General features: G+C 44.3%; 2 protein-coding genes across 5 annotated transcripts in view; both read left to right on the top strand.

Annotated features, from left to right (window-relative positions):
- The window catches only part of hoxb3a (homeobox B3a), a 91059-nt gene that overhangs the window by 37506 nt on the left and 27517 nt on the right, over window positions 1–26036 (top strand). For 2 of the 4 annotated variants that reach the window (XM_046070127.1, XM_046070172.1), the window contains exon 1: window positions 13279–13470. The exons of 1 other annotated variant lie outside the window; for it this stretch is intronic. The gene's annotated coding sequence lies outside the window, so the exon portion shown is untranslated. Of the gene's footprint in view, window positions 1–14; window positions 199–13278; window positions 13471–26036 lie in introns of those variants that run through there. One more of the 4 variants, XM_046070146.1, reaches the window with a different exon arrangement.
- hoxb4a (homeobox B4a) lies at window positions 7008–11341 on the top strand. Its single transcript, XM_046070262.1, has 2 exons — window positions 7008–7546; window positions 9224–11341. The coding sequence occupies exons 1-2, from the start codon at window positions 7096–7098 to the stop codon at window positions 9523–9525; spliced, it is 753 nt and encodes a 250-aa protein (XP_045926218.1). The 5' UTR covers window positions 7008–7095; the 3' UTR covers window positions 9526–11341.

Raw genomic sequence — 26036 nt, forward strand, 5'->3', positions numbered from 1 at the left:
GGGGGGGGGCGAGGTGAGAATGCTGAAAAAGGAAGACTTCTCTTTATGGAAAAAAAGAGCTGAACACAGCTGCCGATCTGTCGGAGATGTGAAGAAGGAGAACGCGAACATGTTAAAATCACAACAACAGGAAACCTGGTTGAACTGGACGTGAGGACGACGCAAGAAGAGAGAGGCGAATCCGCGAGCTACAGCGGAGTGAGTACACAAAAAATAGAGATCTCCTTGTAGAAGAGGAAGCAGTCTCATTTGCATATCATTGTGTGTGTGTGTGTGTGTGTGTGTATGTGTGTGTGCCCGCTTTCTTGCTCGTACCGTGTGTGTGTGTGTGTGTGGCAGGTGCTTTGCCCATGCTGGGAGGAAGGGGAAGACCACGTGTTGCAGGAGTTGCCGCAGAACCCCCTCCTCAACACCCTTCCCTTCCTCCTCTTCCTTTAGTTTAGTATGACTTCATCAATTAATATTTTTGGTCGATTATGGGGTGTGCACGTCACGCCGTGGGTGTTTGAACTGTGTGTCTCCTCTTTGCAAGCTCCATTTGCTTCACTGTACCTTCACCATCCTGCAGGCCAATTAGTTAGCCACTTTGGGCTGTCTGACGTCATGGTGCACTGCAGCCATTTTGGCAATAATTTATTTACCCCAGAACCAGACAATAGCTTATAATAATATGCGTTCATCATAGGCAATAGATAGACCTACATGCCCTGCAGCAACACACACACAATCACCATACGGCTAGGGTGAAGGCTAGGTCGTGGCCAGTGGAGGGTTAAAGGTCACGCTGGACAACTTTCTCCCACTATAGCCTTAAATTCAATTCCTATTCATTTCCCTACACTGTTCTATACGGCGTGTTTAATTCAGGAGAGCAGAGAGCTCCATTGCTAAATATTGTGCCAGTTGATTTTCTTTTCACGTGCTGTTCTCCTAAATCCTAAAAATCCTAAAATAGCAACAAAGAAATGTTGTAATGTGCCATGAATGAACTGTAATTGCAGAAAAACAAAGTTAACATGAATGAAGTGAGTCTTTCTGCTTGTGACTCAGCACGCTCATTGCTGCGGTTTTATCAGTTTGCATCCAGATGTGTGGTTTTCTGCTGTTGATGTACATGCACATGGTGCATCGAGCGTGTTAGTAGCACGAGCCTTTCTGTTTATTTTGCTCTGCTGATTGCTAATGTGCTGTTTCTTTGATTGTGAGCTGGCTGCGGAATGAAATGATCCGATTCTACAGGGAGCGTTTGTTTCTTTCCACCGCCTGTGCTCCTCCATCAAACACAAAAGCTGCGGGCTGCACGGCCAGTCTGTGCTCGCCAGTTCAAACATGCCACTAGTTCATTTCCAGAGGCTGTTCCCATGTTTATATCCGTCTATTTAGCGTCAAAAAAGAACTGCAGGACATGTTTTTGTTGTTCTGAATGCGTGTTTGTCATTTCGTGTTATTTTCTTCAGTCCTGTAAAGCCGGGGATGTTGTTGTGAACTCCTGTAGCTTGCAGCACAAGAAAATAGACTAGCTGTGTTTGATGAGAGTTCTGTTTCAGTGTGATTTCGTCAGATTTCTCTGCCAAAAGAAGGGAGGGCCTTTTGGAGATGTGCACGACGGCACGTTTGTTTGGATTTTATTGAACACAGATAGAGTGCAGCAGTATTTCTCTGGTCAGCTCTTGGATCCCACTCCATTCCCTTCCCTGCTGTTTAGATTTCCCAGTTTTACCTGACACGCTGCAGGCCGCTGGTCCGCCTGCTGCGTTTTGGAATTAATTTAGGCTTATAGTCAGAGCCGAGTCTCCAACTTCCACACAATAGACAGACCAGAAAACACCGTCTGATTATTAATACTTGCCACACGGAGGGACAGGCTTTTTTTTCTCTGCCCTACACTTTGCATGACAATAACCAGGAGAATGGACCTCGATTTATTTTTCAAACTGCACAAAGGAGCAAAATCGCATTTCTCTTCTTCGTCGTTGTCCCCACAGCTTTTCCACCTCGGTAATATTTCAGAACATTGACAGGTCCGGTCGCTGCACAGAATGAGGCCGTTTAACCCTTCAATATGTTCATTTTAATGTTCTCGTTCTGGCTTTATCCCAGTTAAGGCCTGCCATCAAAAAAATCCGTCTGTGGCTTTTTAATGTAATGTTTTAGGCTACGTTTAAAAAACGGATGTAGACAAAAATCTAACATAATGTGGCCATTATATTAGGATATTATTTTTACGCAGCTGACAAATGCTTATTCTTGTAGCACAAGCTATTTACGGAGTTAGTGGCCTACACTGTTAAATCGCACTATTTATCCCTTCATTGTGAAACTACCCCGGGCTATAGAAACGATTCAGTCTTACCTTAATGCTCGTTAAAATGCATCCATTTAAGAGAATATAATAATCTCATTTTGGAGTAGGAGCAGGGAGCGGCGGCTCTGCGGGTTTATCAGCAACTACTGAATTTGTGAGCCGCGGATGGGATAAACTTGTTAGAAAGGTCTTGAATTGTGAGGGTGACTTTAAAGTTATTTATTCACCCCGGCTCTCTTCCGCTCCCTGAATATTTTATGGCTTTTTTTCACCTCCTCTCTCCAAAAACCTTTTAACCTCCGGGAAGTTGCCATTTAGGCGTGTTGGTGTTTAAGCTGTAAACGGAATTGACCCGCAATAAAAAGCCACATGTTTAAATCCAGATCCGCTGACCTTTTCCACTCACTGTATCCCGCTGTATGTCATCCTCACCCTGTCTCTCTGCATGTCCCTGTGTCCCGGGCCGGGTCTTCAGTGAAACATTCTCTGATATACATCTAAAAGTTACAGCAGACTTTTATTTTTAACTCTGGAGCAGCTGACTCCGCTATAGGCATAGTGGGCGCGTGTGGTTTGAAAACAGGACAGTCTGGTTCTTCATGTGGGTTGCCACAGCTAAGTGGTCCTTAGCTCCCTGACAGGTTAGGATTTATAATATTTAAATAAACTAAACGACGGACTCTGTTTGTTATGCGTTTTTCAAAAGCACATTTTTGCAAACTAGAAATGTAAGGGAATATTGAATGCTTTTAGTGGCTTCAGAGAGTCCTGCATTATTCTGTTGATATTGCATTGCACTCTGCCTGGATCGTATAAATCTATCTGGTGTTTTTCTCTCCGTATCTAAATATCTCTGAGTGTGTGTGCACATTGACCTCTACCTGTAAACAATGGGCTCCCGGTGAGCTGAATGGCTGCTGCTGACAAACTTGACAGAGGGAAGGGAAGTGCCGCAGTCAGACTCAACACACCTTGATCGATACCTGAGACGACCCGCAGCAGAGCGGGGGGTCAAGGTGACAGAAACACGCCCATACCTGCGCAGCTAGAATATAATAAAATATAATAGAATAGAACACTAAAAGAAACAGTGAGAAAGGAATAAAAACTATGCTGAAGCATAAAAAAATGCAGACGATAGAGGCAGATTAGAAGCAGACTGACAGTGCCTCGCCCTCTGTGCTCTCTGCATTTGTTGTCCGGTCTGGTGATATACGAGCAACTTTTGGAGGAAACAGAGAACAGCAATATTGCCTGCAGCAGGCGGGGAGTGTCAGTGTCACAAAATCAATGTGGGAGCAGCACAGGAGAGAATAGAAATTACGTGGGAAATATACAAGAAAACACGTTCATGTGAAAGCTTGAAGAGCTTCAAACTGCACCACGAGCGGCAGCATTTTCACATATTAGGCCATTGGTATTTTATTTATTTGCATTATGTATTTCCACAGCTGGTCAATGCGATATGCACTAAAATATAAACTAGTTTCTATTGAGAAAGAAAGAAAGAACGGACGAAAGAAAGATTATGGAGTGCAGGCCCTTGTGTGTGTGGGTCAGATCACTCTTTAATTCAGTTAAATCAGAGTTTTAGAGACAGACTGCAATTAATTTACCACAGTGAAGGGACATTTACTCATTTATTCATTGGTCCATCCATTCTTCAGTCAGATCGTTCAGAACAATTTCTGATAGGACGGTGTCCCCGTGCCAAGCGATCAGTCTTTTCTTTCATTAAATTGTGTTCATCCTGTTAGAACGGTCCACGGTTGGAGCTGCCAAGTATTTTTTTTTCTCTCTCTCTCTTGGGTAACTACAAGTGAACTGTAATTCTGTCATTTTAATAAGAATTTGTGTGGTTATTACATGGATGGAAAGCTTAAGGAATATTTGGAGGTTGAACATTCGTTTCAGGTTTAAATATTCAAATTGATAAAAAGGTGAAATAAAAAGCTTTGTCAGTGACAGAGGCCTGATCAATAGCAGAAGTGTACTTGACCATATATAGGATAAAAAAAAATATTATTTTATAACATAATCTTTCACAATCCCCGGAGCACCTATAATAATAGGCTACTATATGCATTGACTTTCACTGCAACAACATACGTGATAAACAATTCATTGTACATTCCGTTAAAGTAAACAGAGTAGGCCTTTATTTTCTTAGTCAAGATTTAATTCGTTGGTTCCCATTTAAAGCTGCATATGGAAACATGATTTACACAGGCCTATAACACAGCTTCACACACACACACACACACACCTGTCGTCCTTCCTCTCCAGTCCATCACTTTCTGAAAGCAAAACAAAAACGGCAAATATGTTTCTTCTATTTTGCCTTCTTTATTTGCGAGTCAGCTGCTGCTTCATCGTTGGCCTTGGCTTGCACAAAGTGTCACAGCATTAAAACTTCATTTCCCAGTTCCCCCCCAGCAGTGGGGAGGTCAGGGGTCAGAGACAGTATGGATGGAAATATTCGCGTGTGGGTGTGCGGCAGGGAGTTTATGAAAGCAATAAAGGTCTATCGACGGTGTAACCTCGTGCCTCCAGAGAGCCGCTGTCTTCTATATCTACCCTGTAGATCCGGATTTGTGTAAAAATCATTAAAGAATCACAAATTCGCTTCTAGGGGAGTATATAGTTGATTTATACACGACGGCAGCGATGGATCCAGCACAGGGAGGAGAGGCCTTTGGCTGCTGTCATTGGGTTGAGACGCCTTTCTTAATTATGGATCGCTGCTTTATATTTGAATTTGCTTTTGCTGTGAAGGGTACAAAATGTGTGTCTTCAACGAATGTTTATTTCTTTTTAGCACAGACATCGCCTATTAATTTACTGCAGGACTTTATTTGTGGTTATTTGGTTATCATTGTGTTATTTAGGAGCGCTTGTGTGGATCAAGCACCGTGTTGTTACCCTCCAAAGTGATGAAAACCCACTCCAGCTCTTGTACATTTTGTGTTTGTTTTTTTCGATCATCAAACCACCTCACATTTTTAAAGGCCAACTCCAGGTTGAATTGTTTTTTATTTATTATTTGTCTTGGTGAAAAATGATGCGGTCGGCTTTACTGTTCATCTAGAAAGGCCTATAGGGGGTTGTGTGTGTGTGTGTGTGTGTGTGTGTGTGTGTGTGTGTGCGCGCGTGTGTGTGCGTTTGGGGGGTAAGGTTTCGATTTAGAGACGGTCAATTTTCTGGAAACAAAGGACTTGGATATCTCCATCATCTTGCTTGTGTCTGTGCGCGCGCACCTTTGGTCCTGATAACAAAATGCAGAACAGCCTCCTTTTGATTGGGAGAACATCAATTCGTTTTTGTTGTAGATTTTATGTTTTTTTTGTTTTGGCGCTGCTGAAGAGACACAGCAACTACAGCAATCAGATTTACTGGAATTAAAGGAGTTTACTGTAAAACTTGTTAGGCGAGAATGCTGGGACATAATTATGGTTATTCATAGAATGCAGAGTGCTACCTAGTTTCTGTGCGTCTTCACTCTGTGTAATACAAGTGTAAGCCCTTGTTTTATTGTGTCTATTGTCTATTTTATAGCAGTGAGAAAGTGACAGCGGTTCACAGTGAGACTGTAGTGTTAGTGTTTGAAATGGGGAGACAGTATGGAAGTCTGTGGCAGCTATAGAGTGAGCGTTTCAATGTTGGGGATGAATTCCCTACTGGAGGAAAAACAAAGAGCTGTGTATCTCTGTTCAGTAATGCACAGCTCAAGGGCAAAAGCAGGCGCACACTCTGAATGAATGGGGAAATGTGGACTTGCTATGCCAGTGATGTTAATATCGCAAAGTGGAGGGGAATAAATCCTGGGGTTTTTTTAAGCCAGGCAAAAGGCGACTCTGGCTGAGGCTGAATTACCATGCAAGGGCAGTCACATTTGGAATGGGCGCCTGTTGGAGCAACACGGGTTTTAAAGTGGGAAACGGTGCTTGATTCTCGTTGCTAATGCAAAGGTCTGCTAGTGATTTAGGAGGCCGCGTAACCTGAATTAGTTGATGAATTTTCTATCGATCCTAAACAAGCCAGATTTATCTCTGACACAGTGCTGCTGCTGGGTGGCGGCACAGCCTGCCAGGCCCTCTCCCACTCCCCGTTATTAGCGATTTAAAAAGAGGGAAAAAAAGAAAAAAGCTTTGGCAAGCACGTCCCTACACACACCCAAATATATACACAGGGGGTGGTGCAGGCGCCACTTTAAATCCCCCAAGCGTGTTATTTCTGCTGCTTCTTTTTTCTGTTTTCTTTATTTTTTTTCCTATTTGAAGCTCCAGCCAGACGCGTAACGGGAGGAAGGATTCGATTGCAGAAAGGGAGGACTTGTCATCTACTGTACTCTGTTGCTCGTCCATGCGCGCGCGTCCCTGAGCGCGGCTTCAGATGGAGCGGAATGTATTTTTAGCTTGTCCGACGCGCTTTGTTATTGTTGTGATTCTCTGCCTGCTTAGGACGTGCCGACATGTGGTGCAGAGATATGCAGAGAGGCACGGGGAGGCAGAGGGGAAAGTATTATACGACTGTGATTGCACAAACTGAGGCCATATGATGATGCGCGTGCGGGGGCTGTGTATATGCTTAATCCCATTTCCTTATCCGGGGTCCGTCCTGGAGGCGCGCCATTGGCCAGCTGTCGTCACGTGGCTTCTTAACTTTGTTCACTTGACAGAAAAGTAGGAGGGTTCAACGGAACAGGAATAACCGAAGAGTAAAGGGATGAGATATATATTTTAGTTATATATTTTCCGAGTAGGTGCAATTCCACAAAAAGACTGAAATTAATGGCCATGAGCTCCTATTTGATCAACTCCAACTATGTGGACCCGAAGTTCCCACCATGCGAGGAATACTCACAGAGCGACTATCTGCCCAGCCACTCTCCGGACTATTACAGCTCCCAGAGGCAGGAGCCTGCTGCCTTTCAACCGGACTCTCTCTACCACCAACACCATCAGCACCACCAGCAGCAGCGAGCCGAGCCGCCGTACACGCCGTGCCAGCGCGCAGGGCAGCCCGCTTCGGTGGTGATGTCCCCTCGGGGTCACGTCATCCCCCCGGCCGGGCTGCAGACCACTCCGGTCCCGGAGCAGAGCCACCGATGCGACTCGGTGACACCCAGCCCGCCTCCGTCTTGCGGACAAACGCCCCACAGCCAAAGCACTTCATCCCCCGGCAGTACTCGTAAGGACCCCGTAGTCTACCCTTGGATGAAGAAAGTCCATGTAAACATCGGTAAGTGCTGCATGCAAACTTCTCCCTCTCCCCCTTTCTCTCTCGCTGCGCCTTTGTGCCTGCAGTTGAAACCCATGCAGTCGGCTATGTGTCCACCGTCAAAATCTACGGCTTCCTTTCCCTGTTTTCTGTTACAAGTAGAAGAGTAGCCCTTGGGTCGAGATTTACGGTCGTCTGTTTGCGGGGCCAATATAATTACACCCTCCATAAATTTTTATTACACCTCTCCGCTGAGGTGCCTTTTGAAGTCCGATCTCATGCTCGTCTGCTCTAATTCCTCGCCTTATGACAACTCAGACCGAGCCCATAAGTTAGCTTTTATGCTTTGGTAATTTGATTTTAAGTGGTCGGGTTGTATAAACGGTGTACTTTACGCTGTCGAGCCTTCTTCCCCACTCGTTGTTCCAGGGGAGGGAAAGTTTTATGGCAGCTGAAATATTCATGTTTGTGGAGCCGGCCGTAAAACACTAATGTAAAACCGAACAGCTCCAGTCTATTATGGCTTCTCTGTAATGTTATAGTAATAGACTTGCAGTCTGTTGCGTACTGGGATAAGCGGAGCGCACGGCGACAAAATGCCCCTTTTGCAAAGTCACCGTAATGCATTCACTCCACCGGGTAGTTCACACGGTAACAAAACTCTCTTATATTTTCTAGCTGTCTTGTTTTAGGAGACAGCGGACTCAGCTGCTGCATGTTTGCTTGCTGCTGTACGGCTGTGGTTTCGGGGATTTGTTGAATCATTACCCACTCGCCCATTCAGTGCCGTCGTGTTGCTGCTGCGCCCCCCACCACCTTTATTTTCAACCAGTTTATAGAAGACAGACAGTGCTCCTGCTTGCTCTCAGTCCGTGGCATCTGTGCATAAGGTCACTGAAAGAAAATGTAACTGCTCAGTTGGCTCTCTGCTGCTCTTGCTGTCTTTATGTAGCCTATTTATATTTTCTGCCAGTCCTGGTCGGGCGTGCGCAAACGTGCCAGAACAGCAGTTTTTCTAGCTTTAAATGCGGCCGTGGCGCCGATTTGCACTTAGATCACAACATTTAGACACCAGCGTCAGGCAGGCTGTGCTGGGAGGATTCACTCCGCCGCAGGGCCTAAAATGACACCTGACAACACGTGTTTGCTGAAAATACAGAACCTCTGCTGCAAACTGCGGTGCACGATAAGCGAGTTCAGCTGTAACAGCAGCGCTTGAAAGCGCATTTGTTGAGAAGATTTGTTATAGAATAAAAGAGGATTGCAGTCATTAAAGGGTCTGCCAAGGTTACAGCCATTTTGTGTTCTACCACAGTAGGTCCAGCTCATAATGTACCGACATGTTTTTCTCCCTGTAGCTTGAAGTGCTGTTTTTAGTTTTGGAAGTTGCTGGAGCAATGGACTGCTGTGTTGCTTCCTCTTTAATGAGGGCAAGCCACTGGATATAAAACAATGCTCTGTGTATTTTTAGTGCAAGCTGATATTTTACTTGGCTAATAACGCCTGCATCTTTTTCTACAATGGTAATGCAGTGTTGTAAATCTGAAAACAGGGTGATATTCTGCATTCTGAAGTTTATAGTGCAGCCAGTTTATCTACACTTTATTATTATGCTACCTTTTGGAAGTATTGTTTGCTGTTGTTGTTTTTTGAGTGGTTAATGTTGTGATGATCATATATTCTCGTTGTTCCCCACAGTGAGTTCAAACTACACAGGGGGTGAGCCGAAGCGCTCGCGGACGGCCTACACGCGCCAGCAGGTCCTGGAGCTAGAGAAAGAGTTCCACTACAACCGGTACCTGACGCGCAGGCGCAGGGTGGAGATCGCGCACACGCTGTGTCTGTCAGAGCGGCAGATCAAGATCTGGTTCCAGAACCGGAGGATGAAATGGAAGAAGGACCACAAGCTGCCAAACACCAAGGTCCGCTCCGGGGCCAGCAACAATAACACAAACTCCCCGGCTCTAACCGGGTCCCAGAACCGCACCGGGTCCCTATAGCCCGGTTCTCTGGCTCTTTGTCTGATGTTGCCCTCCCTTTCCCTGATTCCCAAACTGAACTCCGAAGCAGCAGCCACGCTTCTTACCACCGAAGCCTGCACTTTGGACCGGAATAATGCCTTTGCTCTGGAGGGAGTGATGGAGGGATGTCATTGCTGCCTGATCGGCCCTGATGGGTGCTGATGTTTCACACTATAAAATGACGCTATGATGTGGGAGGGGGTGTGGGGGAATTTCCCATTCTTAAAAAATGAAATGAACAAAAGAAGAAGAAGAAGACTGAAAGAACTGAGAATATGATGCGGCCGCTTCTTTGCTTCTATCCCCCAGCTCTCTCTCTGCTTTTTATATTTCTGTCTTTTTATACTCCTCTCTCTCTCCCTCTCTATGACAGAGCATAAGATGGTGGGCCGAGGATAACGTGCCCGCATGCGTGTGGTTTCTGTCCTTCTTTTTTCTATCCGAGACGTTTTTGGTGAAGATGGATCCTCGTTTTCATCTTTAATCATGCCAAGCTCGGGCCCCATTTGTCATGTTTACTCTGCGGGTACAAAGCAAAGGGGTGCACCGCGGCTCTGCCCATTACCCCTCGCCCCTACCCCCCGCACCCCTTTCCCAAATCACTATCCCTCAACCCCCCCACCCCACCCCACTCACACGCGCACGTGTAATTAATGGAACTCTCGTTTCGTCAAGAGAAGTATTCTTACACACATACAAAACCCGTGCATGCCCACATCCCTCTGTCCGCCCTTATAGTAGCTATTCTGACATCGACTATAACCTTCGGTATGATCCAAAATGACACCAGGCAGTTTTCTGTCTTGCTGTTATCATTATAACTGTTGGTATTTCTGTTTTGTTTAATGACAAAATATAGCTTTTCAAATTTTAATTATAGTTCTTTTTGAATTCAGTGTTGATTGTAAAATTATACTTTATGATGTTATTGCTGAGAATGACATGGAGCGTTTGTGTGGTCCGTGGATTGTTCATTGTGTGATGTTGTATACAGGGAAACAGAGTGACAGGGTGAGTCAAGTGAAATAAAGTTAAATTAAGGCATTTTCCACTACGTGCCAAACAGGGTTTATAAAGCTGCCTAAACAAAGGACACTATCCAAACCAAAATCCTGGTACAAATAGCTCAAGACTACATTATGAACGCAGCACTATACAATGTAGGCTACTACCTATTACCTCAGTTGTACTTATATATTATTTTATTTTTGGTCATTTTATTTTCTCTTGCTCGTTTAATGAAGTGACAGCTTTTCCAGCTTTTATATTTTTGAAAATGTGTGACGAGTTATTATAATAATTATTGTTACTTGCAATACAAAAAAAGCGCTATTAATTTCTTGTATGTGGACATTTTTAAAATGTAATTTAATTATAAACAGTTGTTCTGGCCAGGGACACTCGGAAAAATAAGGAGCTTTTTATCGCATGTCTGAATGATGTTGATTTATTTTTCTATCCTTTCCTTTTGTCTCTCCTTTCTCTGCACATTAAATGCGCACACACTTCCTTTTTCGTATCTGCTTCTCCTCCTCTCTCTGCTATGTCTCCTTGTGCCACTTTTTTAGGTATTTTATTCTGCTAGTATTTTTATTTTAATTGATGTTATTTTATTTACATTCCAAAGATCCGTTTCTATCGTTATTGGTGATGATAATGATGATGGTATTGTTGAACATGTGTTACCTCCTCCGGTATGTAATTTGCTCCTCTCTCTGCTTATACCTCCTCAGTGTCTACCTTCCTATTATTTGTAAATAGTTCATAGAAATTTAAATAAATGGCTAAAAAAGTGTCATTTTCTATCCTCTCCTCTCATTTCCTCTCTCAAAAATGACCATTTGTCTCGTTTCTTTTGGTGGAGAGTTTAACGGTGACGGGTGTGTTTAAAGCGTACATTCACACGCGCCCACGTGCACTCACAACAAATAATTTCATTTCATTTCAGTGTTGGTTTTGCCTACAAACGCACAGCGAGCTGTCTTGAGAAATCAGCAGCCTGCGATGATTAATCTTTCCCGGCCGTGAGTGATCTTGGTACATTACGTCCTGTAATCTCGTTTTAAATCACAAACCGTCCCTCCGTTTCACTCTCGTTCTCCCGTTAATTTAACGGCTGCTCAGACGCGCTTGCACTGGCCCGACGCAGAGTACGGGACAACCCCTCCCTTCCTCTTCTGGTTCTGAAGAAGAGGAAAAAACATTAAATAGTTTCTCGCTTCGTGGTCTTTTAATGCTTTAATGAGAGTAATTTTTGCAGAACAGTTTTTTTTTTTCCTATCGGTGTTTTCTGGACCGGTGCGGTGTGTTTTATTTTTTTTATATATTACAAAAAGGGAGCGGGCCGGCGCCATAGCTCAAACCCTGACAACCAAATAGATAATCAACAAGACGAATGGCTTCTTTTGTAAGGCGCGGCTCCCGTATTAATTTTCATTTTCTTTTCTTAGAGCAGGTATCGAAAAATATAGAGCAAGAGGGGGGAGAACGAGAAAATAGCATTCCTCTCGATGAACTTTAAACAAAAAAAGTGTGCCCCCCAAATTGGTCCGCTCGTATTCCTCGGCCCAGAGAAGATTCCCTATTACTTGTTGGTTGATTTCTCCCTGGGCCTCTTGCCACAGAGACTCCCTCTGCCCATTTATCTGTTTTCTTCCTGTTTATGAAAGGCTCCCCCAGCGCTAAAACCGCCCTCCTATCAAACTGTACACCTATGTGTGCTCACACACACACACACACACACACATGCTGCGCTAAAATGGTAAAGCCTTACATATTGTGAATCGTGAGTAGGCTTGTAAGCCTGCAAGTTGAAACATTTTAGTTTCATTACTGAAAAAAAATTATATATATATATATATATATATATATATATATATATATATATATATATATATATATATCCAACGTGACTGCCTTTCCAGAATGTGCATTAATTTCCACTATTTATAGAGAGTTCACCACACAAGAGAGATATACTTATATATATTCTTATTTTCTGGTGAACTCTATAAGGTTTAATATCCCCTCCTCCACATATAGGCTACACGAACCCCCAGGCGGTCCACCTCTCCTCACATAAGATCGCCACATAGCCTATGTGTGTCTGAATGCTGTAATTTTCAATACACACCAATTGTCCAATATTGGAGCGTCTAAACAGACACCCCCTCCCCAATATCCACACACATATGTTCCTCCACAATAACCCCTAAAGCCCCTGAGCATTTGCGGTCCGATTTGAAATAAATGAATTTGCGTGCAGGGTGACACCGCGCACAATAAAATCCACCAAGGAATCCTTTTTCTCTTTTCTGGCGTCCTTTATCAGCCGCGGCCTTCTGCCGCATCTCTGAATGGGAGCAGATTTTTGTGAGGGTGCCCACCCCCACCCTTTACCCCCCCCAACCCTGTTAAAAAGTTCACCGCCATTATTTCTGGACAGGACAGGGGGGACGGCACCACAAGAAAAATGCGAGAATTATACAAGAAAAATCATTAATCACTTGTTCTTCTTTAAACACTTCTCCTTCTTCTTTCTATTGTCATCCGGCAGCCACACACAAGACCCCTTCTGCCAGGAGAGAGAGAGGGGGCAAGGAACAGAGAGACAGACAGAGAAGTAAAAGAAGACGTCTTAGAAGACACTTGGAAGACCACCCCCCCCCCCCCCCCCCCCCCCCCCCCCCCGCACACCCTCCTCACACACACATACATACATACACATATACGTCACTTTCCCACCTATCAGGAACCTATTTTTGTCACACTCAACAAGTATCCTACCATAAGAAAAAAAAAACAGTTTTCTTCCTCATTGGAAAGAAGAAAATCCTCCCAAAGAATCTCCAACAAACCAGCGAGAGAGCCCTCATGGCGCAGAGGAAGATGGCCCAGAGGTCGCTGGAAGTGGTGGCGTCTAAGGTAAGAGGCCTGGGAACTTCATTTTCTGTCTTTGCCTCTCTTGCTCCTCTGTGTCTGATGCCTCGGTGGCGTTTTTATGGTTTTATTGCCCCCTGCGCATTTGGCGAGGTCAGGCGGAGGGGGCATTTATGGTCGTGGGGGCTTTGATTTTAGCACAAGGACTTTTGGAACTGAGTGTTTGTGTTTGGAAGTGTGTGTGTGTGTGTTGTTTGTGCATGCAGCTACACAGTTACAGATGAGGGGCTTGTGTTGTGCTGTTTTCTGTTTCCTCTTGAGTTTGTGCAACTGTTCCCGTCCCCTTTTGCTGAGGTGGTGTCACTTCTGCGTCTGCTTGACACTCTGGAGGCCTGTCGCTTCTTGAGCATCTGTTGTGCATAAAATGTGCTATTGTGCGTCTTTTATGCACGGGGTTTGGGTTGATCGTTCTGATGAAACAGGTCTTTTTTCAGATTCAGCTGGCTGATATGATGCAATTTGATACGAACTAAATAGCCTGCACAATCGTCTGTGCAGGCTATTACTCCTGGAAATTTCAGAAACGCTGTAGCTAATGTATGACAGAATGGGCCACGTGAATAATTCCTGGTTCACCCGGAGCTTATTATACATTGTGTCTTGGCTGTGCTACTGCGGTTATAAAGTGTTGCTGTGGTTTAGGCCTATAGCTTTTAATGAGATACGGTTGCATGTGTGCGCGCGTGTGTGTGCATGTGTGTGTGTTTTGACGGCCAGGTGCGAACAGGCCATGGAGGCTGCAGTGGGAATATGAATAATTCGGTGCTCAATTGGAGAGAGGGATGCAAGGGGAGGAGGCAGGGTGAAAAGAAAAATTAAAAGAACTGGGGGAGCGCTGGTTAATGGATACTCCAGCGGTTGCGCTCCAAAACAATTTACTCCCAAAACAAACGATCTACAAGGCTTTCCAAATGAACTGCGAACGATCGCCGTTCGCCGTGCGCGCTCAGGCCTTTGGTATCTGCTGAGCCGAGCACTCACTCCTGTTTGACCCTTCAGAAATCAATCTGCCCGGGATTAAAAATAAAAAGTTCAGCGGTTCTGGTGGAGGGGTTCCAGACCCTCATGGGGATGCGAGTCATGGTGTGAGGCGATGCGTGGAGGAGTAAGAGAAAGAAATGAGAAATTTAAGGAAGAAGAAGCAGAAAGAGAGAGGGAGAGGTGGAGGAGGAACAAATCGATGAATCGAGTGGTCATGCAGGGGCAGGGGAATGGCCAAGCTGCGGCCACAGAGGGTTCAACCAGGGGACACGTTTTTGTGACCGATGAGGTCCACTGGCTCTGAAGCCAGAGGCTGACCCGTGGTTACCCCCGCACACACACACACACACACACACAGCGCCCCCCACCACTCCTGGTCCCCCTTGACCTCGCAAGGCTGCTGGACCCTCCACTCCCTCGGACATTTCCAGACCTCCGGAACCCCTGGGCCACTTAGTCAAAACAGGCCGAGTTCAGGGCACTGTAGCCCAGACAGACAGACAAGTAAGCCAACCACCTGGGCAGGGGTCAGCTACAGTCCAGCGCTGAGTGTCAGTTACACAGGGTTGTGTTGTTGATTCACAAACACAAGAGCCTTTTGGAATATGTATATAGCATATTTCTTGCCCCTACTACATGGATACTTTTTTGAAAATTGTTCCTCAAAGCAATTGTCTCAAATTTTAGTTAATATGTCATTTAATAGCAGAGCTTTGCAAATGTGGTGTTCTTTCTCAATCTAAAGCATTGGACACTAACAAAAGGTGTTGTGAGACGTTCTAACAGTATGATTTGGTATGAAAGGGCCGGCCAGGCCTGCAGACAGGCTGAAACACAGAGAATGTGCAGCCTGATGCTGGACAGTATTTAGACAGACTGGGACCTCAGTGTAAACAGAGTCTGCCCCTCCTGATTGGCTTGCTGAAAAGCTGCTGAGCAGCCTTTTTAACTTCCAGACTGGTGGCAGCCATGTTTGCACGCTGTATTCAGGAGGGGAATCTTACACTAGGATGTGTTTGGTAAAATTTAGGACAACGCACTCATTTTGACAAGTTGTGTTGTAGTAACCCATTTTCCAGCCTGGAGAATGCGTTGGACCTGCAGCTGCAAGGGGTGCTGTGTGCATGCTGGGGAGTACTGATTAATCAAAGAGAAAATGGCATCTGGGGAAAATTATGTTGGTCAGTTTGCTTTCACCGTGCCTTCATTATCATAAAATGTTTCCCATTCAGTGTTTGCTTTTGCCTTCATTTTACATTTCACCAAGGTCTCTGAAGACATGCAACATTTAATGGTATTACCTATGCATTATCTTGCACCATGCTTACACTCACTTGTTGTGCAATAAAGCTCTGCACAGATCCATACATCTAAAACATTGATCTACTTGTGAAATAAACATTTTGCGGTTGCGGTTTTCTGGTGAACGCAGGATGTGGTTCAGTGTTGCTTTAAGGTCTCTTCAGTGGGACTAGTGGGAGTTCTTGGGACTAGACCTGTGACTTTTTGTTTACCTGACCATCTTCTTATTATTAAACGTGAAGCTGCCTATCTTCCTTCTTGAGAATAGTTGACTCTGCTCTCTCGGTTCCCCTACAGTACTTGTTGCCACTGACATGATGCTTCAAAAAACTGCTGGTTTGATATTCGGTTCCACCCTAATAGTAGATGGAGCAACTATTCATCATGAATGATCAAGCATGGGAACCAAACAAATGGCAGATCCAGTTAACTTTGGATCTTCTAGTTCTTAATAAGTTTGACCTCACTGTATATTCTGTCCTTGGCCTTTTATACATTGTGTGTTTTTCTGGTCCTTTGTTACACATGAAATGCTCCCAGCAAAGTATTGAACTGAAAGAGATATAAGAGATAATCTTCTTACAGGACGCTAACGAGTAAGATAATATGAAATGAGGACCATCATGCACACCAGCATGGCATTAACTGTTTGCTCAGACAACTTTAAACAGCCAGTTAAGCTGAAATAATGTGGCATTCCCAATGTATGATTTAAAGGTATGGGTAGTGGATGAACATACAAAGCCTTTGGCGGAGACCAAAAATCTGTTTTCTAATTTATGTGCGCATTTCACATTTCTATGAAGAGCAGTAAAAACTCATGGCTGTAATGCTTTGTAATAGGTTGTAATGCATCATTACAAGAAAGGAAGATGTCTGAAAGCAAAACAAAAATAAGAAAACCTTGTGGCAGAAAAAGCATTTCTTTAAAGTGTGCGGCGTTATACACAATACATTTCGTGAAAAAAACACAATATTATAAATATATGGCATACCCAGGGAAATAAAAATTTAACCCTAAAGCAGTATTAATGCTATAGCTCCACTGCTCATTGATTTATACCTAAACGCTGTGCAGTTTGCAAAGTTTCTCTGTATAAACCTTGAATGGAGTAAATTTAATTTTTGTCCTGAGCTCATGCAAGCTCATTAAAACTGCACTTAAATTAAAAGTCCTGCTACTGTGCTGCATAAATGCATTGCTTCTTGTGATTTTAAGTTTGTGTCTGCCCCTGTGTGTTGATGCAAGTTGTTTTTCCTGCAGCTTTATCACTTGCCCTGGTGCTTTTTTCCATCCAGAAGGAGATTTGTTTTTGTAATCTCAGCGGGATTAGCAGTTAAATGTCTGTGAAGCAAAAGCATGAAACAACAAGGGGTCAGGCAGACAGATGTAAAGCCAGCTCTCACTCTGACCTGCAGCGCACAGAGAAGCTGCATTCATCTTTACAGTCTGCTGTCACTGACATGTTTGAAGGGTTTGGGCCAGCTGATGGAGCTGATGTTTCAACAGCAGCTTTGCACAGGAAGCTGCAGGCTTCACAACACAGTCAGACATTCACACATGCAAGAGGGTGGGTGCACACACATACATGCACTGTGACATGCATGTTCAGGTCACAGGCAACCCAAAAGACACAGTTACACCAACTTCTCTCTCTCTCTCTCTCTCTCTCTGGCCCGGGGAATCTCGCGGTGGTTTGCTAATTGCCAGACAAATCGCCCGCGCCTTTTTTTTCCTTGCCTTGCGCTCGTTGCAACCGCTTTGCACTAGAAATTTATTATTCTGGAGAGCGCGAGGAGCCAAGGAGGTCACGGTGCAGGCGCGCGAGCTTCAGGAGGAGGTCGTCACTAGAGATATATGGCTGCCAGGCTTTACTACTGCACCGGCTGACAGTGTGTGTGAGAGAGAGATTTAAAAGTAGACATTTATTAAGTATTAAAAAGAGAGAGCCAAATGATGGCTGCCAAGTTTAAACACGCGCGCGCACACTTTGTCTTTTCTTTTTTTTTTTTTTACAGGCCAGGCTGTTGTAGAAGCCTGTAATGCTGTGGCACAGTGTCTGTGTTACAGTTAGTCAATAGGTATTACAGATTACCAACAGTTATTTTTAGTAGTTAACTAATTAAATGAACCAAAATAAGTAGCATGTGGTCACATCAGTAACCTCATGCAATGAAGCATTTGAAAACCCGATTCTTGGTGTGTGTCCCGTTATTCTTTGTCAGAACTGCTTATACCTTTATTAGACAGGGGGGAAGCAGACCCTTCTGGAGTGTCTGATTCCCCCCTTCCCGTCTGTAACAGCAGGTTTTATTTGCTTTTTGAAACAAACACAACTTTTGATGATTGTTTTAGTTTCTTTTTGTTTAACCTCAAATCTGCAGTCGGGTCACAAAGTGGCGACCCACGTGTTGTGTATACTAAAGCACTCTAAGGTCTTATCACTGATTAAATAATCCATACAATATTACTGATGAATAGGTCATACATATGCCTTTTCTTTATTGTGAAGTGGCCCTGCTGTCCAGCAGCGTTAGTATGGGTGATGCTGCATTTAGTGAATGGAGACAGGCACGCCTGGTGTGATGAGCCCACCCTTGTGTGTTACAGCAGCGCTCATATCCGCTAGATATGAGTGATAAATAGGCTTCTGCGCTCTGTATGACTAATGGCGGAGCATTAGGCCTGTACAGGTCTATTGATACTAAAGTATTACACAACCCCTCTGCCCCCTTTACATTTTATTTATCAATACCCTAACGACAAGGACGCGCTAACTGCTGTTATGTAGCTATAATAAAATCCTGTGGACACCAAATCGGACACAAAGAGTAGAATGGCTAATTCAACATTCAAGAAATTTTGTCGCAAGCCATTCATTCATTTTCAGAATTTAGAGGAATAAGAAAAACAAGAAATTTGTAACAAAATTGCCCAACGACTTTCATTTACGACGGAACAATTCATTTGGACCATGATTCAGCTTTTTATCCCTCCGTGATCATTTCGACTGACAATATGCATCCAATAAATTAAACACTTTCCCAAAAGGAGCAACAAGGAACTGCAAAATCCCTTAAAGCTGGTCTGCAATAATGCTAGCCCATCTTTCCATATATGCATTATTCTTTAAATGTAAAATACAGATCTTGCATATGTTTATTTGAGCAAAACACTCACACCATTAAAGATCACATGTCAATTAACTCTACAGTTTATATCACCAGTAATCTAGAATTGCGCATTAGTAGGCTATTACGCAAAACAACAACAACCAAAAACAAACACTGATGGGCATGTGGCTATACACTGTGTCAAAACACACGCAGAGCGTGTTGTGCTGTTGGCTTTTATCTGATGGGGAGCAATTTAAAGAGCAGCATAAGTGTAACTGTAAAAGTGTTAAAATGTTATAAAGTGTAATTGATCTATACTGTAACTCAGCACGCTCTCTTCCAGGCTTTAGACAGATGACAATGAGGCGGTCTGTACACTGCTCAAAAGCCATTGATCCTGTCATGTCTGACAACAAACAGCCGCAGCAGCCTATTAAACTGCACTGTACTTCCTGTTTAAAGCACAGGCGGACGGGTTGCAAATATGAGTCCAATATTAATCCGGTTTTGTTCATAATGATAACAAAACAGTAACGAGGGAGTTCATGCTAAAATTGTTTATCCTCATATGTTATTGGTTATTGACTTTAATTGGCACTTAACATTTATAAAACAGAGAACAATTATACTATGCCATGGGGGCTCAACCGGCCAAGCCGGGGATGTCTCTGGTGGAACCCCATAACTGGGGGAAGACCTCACGTGTGGTTCAGGAGAAGAATATATTTCAAAAAACGGTTGTGCGCGTGCTGCAGTCTCGAGACAGATTTACGAGCCGCAGTAAAAGGCAAGATGTCCGGGCTTGGTAAATCAATCTCTCTCTCTGTCTCTTACTGTCTCTGTACTTCTTGTCCTCTGTCTGATCAGTGTGGCTTTAATAATAATAATAATAATAATAATAATAATAATAATAATAATAATAATAATAATAATAATAATAATAATCTCTTGTGATACAATATCTAAGCACTTCATCACGCCTGGACACTTTAACTTCACGACTACATTTTAACGAAGAGACATTTTCCGTCTCTCTCTTTTTCTTCAAAGCCTAGTTAATCATTAACGAGGAGGAAGAATCTACCTGTCTTAATCCATCACGGACCAAGAGACCCCCAAGACCTCAAAGAACTCCAACATCACTTCAGTGATTGGCTTCTGGTATTGTTCTGTGCCTACATGTTAAAATAACTGTTTAATAAGCCCTAAACCATATGTTTACACAGATTTGAATAACGCAATACTTGCTTATATTTAGCTTGTAATTGTCTGCAGGCTAGATATATGAATTATTAGTTTGTATAGAGAGCCTACTTTTAATTTTTTTTTCCCCCCCTCGCTTTGTTTTTGATGCAGTTGTTATAAAGTAGCCAGGTCCCTCTCACAAAGACGTTCTGTTTTCTGTTGTCAGATGCAGCCTTGAGAGTATTATGGTTTAGCTACAGAGTTTCAGCACTTCAGGATCTCCTCCTGGTTGACTCTACAACCCCCACCCACCACCATTCAGATGTTTAGGCTGTTGAAATGGTTCTGCGTGTGTAATAGCTTTGCATGCGGCTATGCCAAGTTTGCAGAGCTGATCCGTATTGCTGTTGTCAGGCCGGCCCAGGTCTCTGTTGCTACTTATCTTAGCTGTTGTTTCACACTGTGATTGCTATAATTTATGAGCGTCATTACAGACGCCATCATCACCACCGCAAATGTTTGATTTCAATCTTGTTGTGGGTAAAATCTCAGGGAGCCGCCGCGGCGCTCGGGATCCAAGTTTAAAGGACTCTCTGTGCGTTTTTACTGCATCAGAAGCGAGTAAAACATAAATTACCACCCAGCAGTTGCACTGATAATGGGTTTAGAAGCGCATTTGTTTCCTTCTTGCTAATTATTTCTATTCCTTTGTCATGTTGCAGATTTTATTTTTAGAAACCGCGTTTCTGCTTTGTTCTCACCACCAAATAGTTCTCGCTAATTGCGTTTGGTATTTGATACTACACATCTTTTATGTGCCACTACTTCTCCGGCCTCCCAGTTGTTTACTAGGTTGAATAAAATATAAGAGAAAATGAGATTGGAGATAATTGACACTTAACTGTGTATAAGAGGAGCTTTTGTATTTTTAGGATAGAGAGGCAGGTAGTGTTGCGGGTCCACGGCGCTTTGCAAATGGCCCTCTGCTCCTGTGTCTTCAGGCTGCTGCGGCCCATTGTTTGACCTTGAAGCGTTTCTTGTTAGCTCCTCAGCAGCTAGGTTAGCCCTATAGCCTCCCAGTCTGAACATTTTTTTTTAGTGTCGAGCCCCATTGTTCTGCTAGAGGCGGCTCGAGCTCTGGAACCGGGGGACCGAGCGCCAAAAGGATTCCAGCATTCTATTGTTGTTGCCCCGCGCGGCCTCGCGACGGGGGGTTTGTCTCTCCTTAGATTCTGTGTCTGTCTGTCGCTCACTCTCTCCTTCTTCTTTCTGTCCCTGAAGGATCTTCTTCTCGCTGTCCCTCTCTCTTTGCCTCCCTTTAGTTCACAGCCCTCTTCTCGGCTCGGTTCCGCCTGTACCTGTCCTGTAGCCTACTCGCCCCTCTAAATAAATGGCTCCTTCTAAATGAATTAGAGCGCGCGCGGTAGCCACCCCACCAGGAAAACTTGTTAATGGAATAAAGAAGGTGCGTGTTTAGGCAATTTAGTCCAAATGGAATATTTGATTCTGATTGTCATCACATCCACAGATGTGGAGAAAAAGCCTGGCCTCGTCTGCTTTAGACTTTTTCTCTCGGATTCCCAGCCGCCTTACTCCCACAATTCGATGCGGAACATGAATTTGTAATTATTAAATAAACAATTTGGCGTCATTTGTTTGAACTGACACAGTTGGCTTTAGTCTTGGTGGCTGTTAAATATTTAGTTTAGCTGCAGGACGCGCTAACATGACACCGAATATGAGAAATAAACTGTGCCGTGATGCGCAATAGTCAGATAAATACTCCCGTGCTTTGCTCCGTCATCATCGAATATTTCAAATTGCTGGAAACAGGTACATTGAAATACAAGACAGGACAACATAAGGGATTCCCCTTGTTCTGTCGACTAACGGCCAACTGAGAAAGAGATGACAGTGAGGAATAAGGAAGAAAGAGTCTGAGGCGTGCAGTCATTTTTTAAGAACGAACATAGTCGGTGACAATCATCTTTTATCGGTCTCTCTATGCGTCTGTCACAGGCCTACCCCTGCTTTACCTCACAGTTTATAGCACACACACATTAACACACACCACCCATTGCCTCCCACTGATCCCGTACTGAGTTTATGTTGTATATTTTTTTAAAAACTCAAACAAAGTCCTGCATCACATCACTCCTGCATGCATGCACTGGTCCGGATGGGTCCCACGAACGGAGAGGCGCACGGATAACCCCCGCCCCCCCGCCCCGACCAACACGTCACGTGACTCATTAAATAATTAATGCAGAGGTTGCAGAATAGATATGTATTCGTCAGGAATATAACGGTAAGACATGGTGCTGCTCCAGTGTGTGTGTGTGTCTGACGTCGAAAATTCAACTGTCCTTTAAAGAGAAAAAAAAAAAGAAATACAAGCCCCCCTATAGCAGTGGTGAGAGGGGGAGAGAGAGCGAAAGAGAGAGAGAGAGAGAGGGGGAGAGAAGAGGAGACACTGAGAAACGCCAACGGAGAGAGAGAGAGGAAGAGAAAAGAGAGAAGGAGGCTGCAATAAAACAAATTTGGACGGGTGTGTGTCTTGCGGGTCGTTGTGGACACCGTGAGTATTGCGGAAGGAAGGGGACTGCATGGGGGGAAACCACACTTCTTCTTCCTCATCTTCTACGCCGCTGCGCCGCCTTCGCCCGCATCCCTCTCAGTGAATCATAGGCTTTTTTAACATCTTGGTAAATATGCCCCAAAAATACCCATCTCGTCGCCGTGTTTTCTCATCGTGCATGTTGCTGTCGTGTTGTTTACACATCACCCCCCACCCATCATCATCAGCCATTGTTTATAGGTTGAAGCGGTGCTGCCGAGCAGCCTGCAAACCGGAGAGAGGGAGTGGGAGAGAGAGAGAGAGAGAGGGAGCAAAGCAATGCCGATGGCTGTTTATATTTTAAGAAGCACTTGGATATTCTCCTCCATCTTTCTCCCATCACCTCCTGTCTGCCTTTACATCTCTCTCTGTATCTGCCCGACTCTCTGTCCATCCCTCTCTCTCCCTCTCTCCACCTCTCTCTCTCTCTTCTTCTTTTTTTTTTTACCCAGCCAGCTACTTCTCTTGATTTATAGTGAGGCAGGGTGTCAGCGTGCGGCCGGGGCTGCCATTGTGTGTTTGTGAGGGAGTGCTGTTGTTTATGGTGCTGCCCGCGATAAATCATGTTTTCCTCCGCTGTGGGAAGACGGTGGGGAAAAATGACGGTCGATGGACCGATGATACACCGGAACGAGGAAGAAGAAGGAGAGGAGGAAGAGATCTCGCCACGGCGGCCACGGGCTCCTCTTTCGGTTCTCCTCCTCTTTCTGTTCCGGCTCTGTTGTCACTGCCTAGCTCTCTTTCTTCCCTCTCTATATCTGCCTGCATTTCCATTCATGCCCTCACACACACCCCCTTTTTTACACTTGATTATTACTAGGGGTGTTTTCCTTTTTTCATGCTCAGTATGACAGAGGCTGGCTGTAGCTCCGGGTCTTGAAATACTGCGGCGACCAATTAACGGGAGATTTGTTTAAATTTGGCACACCGGGCACGCCTCAGCCGCCGTGAAATCTCATAAAAAAGGACCTGCCGGCCAGGAAACTCTCATCCATCCAGCCATGAGGTGTGAGTGAATCCAAGTAGCTCAGCCAGGGGAGCCAAGCTGAAGATCTAAATGACGCCGCTTCCAGTGCATGGCTTCTCAAGCACAACGAGCTTAGGCCCTGGTTTAAAATGAAAACCAATCATTAAACGTATTTTTTGTATTGACAGAAGCTATCCAGGGAGAATCAACTTGGCTTTGGAATTTGTATAGCTCTATTTATGTCATCGAGACTACCTGCATGTTGTTATAGCAGAGTGAAAACAGTCTATGACATAATACATCTGCTGCTTTTTATTTAGAGGAGAGCAGAGGTGCTGAGTGGTGTCCAGTTCACCTTATGCATAAAACCACTGACTCTGAGCACATGTTGTTTTTCACCTTCTCTCTTCATGAATTTTTCTCAATGTGTTTTCTTTGGATGTCTGCTGGAATGGAGCTGGGTGCCATTATTCATGTCAGCACTCAGTGTCTCTGCCTTTGCTCAAATCCTTTTCCGTGAATCAGGCCTTCTTCTTTTCTTTAAATATGGCGAGGAAAATAAGACGGGAGGATTTACCCCCCGCCATGTTTGTATCTCATATCAAATTCGGTTGCATTTCGTATTTACACCTTTCCTGTGGCTACGGGAAGTCTAATGCAATGACCCAATGAGACATTGTAAATTGGTTGTGGTGCCATTTTTAGCCTTTCCCATTGCTAGTAGCAAGTGAGGGGCGGTGGGATAGGGTAACGCAATTTCACAGCCTAACCTCATAACTCACTACAGTAGATAACGCTTGTGTGGTGTTGTTTTGGTGTGAAACCAGCTGGTAATATATGCAAAGTGCAATAAGTAAGGAGGACAGTCAACGCAGCTTCAACAATTTTTATTACATACATACAACATTAGCTAGAAAAATATTTTTTATGGATAATATTAATGATAATTATTTTTATTGCGACTGTTATTGATAATAATTATTATTAGGCTAGTATTATAGATGTGTATTACAGTTCAAATATAGGGAGGCACCTATGCCACTGGATTGGACGGATGGATGGATGTGCACCCGGAATCACTTTACAATTACATTTCCAAGGCTGAGCTCTTCCATATCCTCTCTCCCCCTCTCTGTGCCTCTCCCTACTCGGCCATACCAGTGTAAACCTTAGTGTAACCAAATTAGGGCGCCGTCCCATCACATAATAATAGCAGTAGCAGCGAGAGGCAGCGCTTTTCAAAATGTGTATTCCTGCTGTCCGCCGCCGTGTCAAAAACAATATCTCGCCTCATTTCTACGGACGGAGAAAGACACGGTGAGAGACAGACAGAGATGTGTGTGTGTGTGTGTGTGTGTGTGTGGGGGGGGGGGGGGGGGGGGGTGACACAATTTCCTCCCTTTTTTCATATATATTTAAATATTTAGCTGGGTATCTCGGTCTCATATCTGATTCGGGCAACAGGCGCGTTGAAAATACATTTTCAATCGCCATCCAGGGAGTCTGCTGCAAGAGCACACACTGGAGGCCCAGGTTGTGACCATGACCCTGCACTGAGGGAAAAGTAAAGAGAGAAGCACGCTTGCCGTTAAAAATTTGTCAAATCACAAGTCCCTTACACTGCTGCTACGTCACACAGTGAGCAGAGCGCGACAGCAGAGGCGGTTGGTTTGTCTTATCTTATCGCAGGCATGTGTCCACTGTTAAGTGTGTTTTGCCTGGCAAGATAGCTCCAGATCAAACCCAGCTGAAATAGTTCAAATATTTGAAGCGGTGTTGAGAAATGATATCACTCCCTGTCTCACATCCGTTATAGCTGCTGCTCCCGCGAGGCCTCGCTGCATCCATCCGTTCTTTCACTGAATCCAGTTCTGCCTAGATGCTGCCGCTGCGCTATTATTTCTAATCCAGATGTGAAAAGGACTGTCTGTCACCCCACTATGAAAAACACAGATAGATGGCGTTAATGTGTTACTGCGCTGTGTCTTCAAATAATCGGCAGCCTATTGTGACCTCGCAAACATGTGAGGCTGGAATTAATGTTTACACCGAAACCTGCTGCAGGACAAAAGCAGCTCATTGTGGCATCAGGAGAGAAAAGGGGGCAGTCGACAATGCTTCTGGCATATTATCAGACGGGCTGGTTTTGTGTATGTCACTGCAGTATAGTATTTGGCTTTTTCTTAGCTGTTTAATTGTAGCATTTTGTTGAAGCTGCAACGGGACCATTTATTTTAAGCGACGTGCGTAAACCTCTCCTGAAGTGCTGAATAGGCTATTTAAAGAATGCTTTTTCGTTAGACCTTATAATTGTTTTCTATCATTAGGCAACTTCTCATGAATGTAACTGCGCTCTACTTAAAAATGTAACGTCTTGCGCAC

This window comes from Micropterus dolomieu, linkage group LG02 (assembly GCF_021292245.1).
Source record: "Micropterus dolomieu isolate WLL.071019.BEF.003 ecotype Adirondacks linkage group LG02, ASM2129224v1, whole genome shotgun sequence".
Taxonomy (NCBI): domain Eukaryota; kingdom Metazoa; phylum Chordata; class Actinopteri; order Centrarchiformes; family Centrarchidae; genus Micropterus; species Micropterus dolomieu.

Excerpts from the sequence above, each read along its gene's own strand:
- hoxb4a (XM_046070262.1), top strand. The coding sequence starts at position 7,096 with ATGGCCATGAGCTCCTATTTGATCAACTCCAACTATGTGGACCCGAAG. Across the intron at positions 7,547-9,223 it reads GAAAGTCCATGTAAACATCG|TGAGTTCAAACTACACAGGG; the intron begins GTAAGTGCTGCA and ends TGTTCCCCACAG.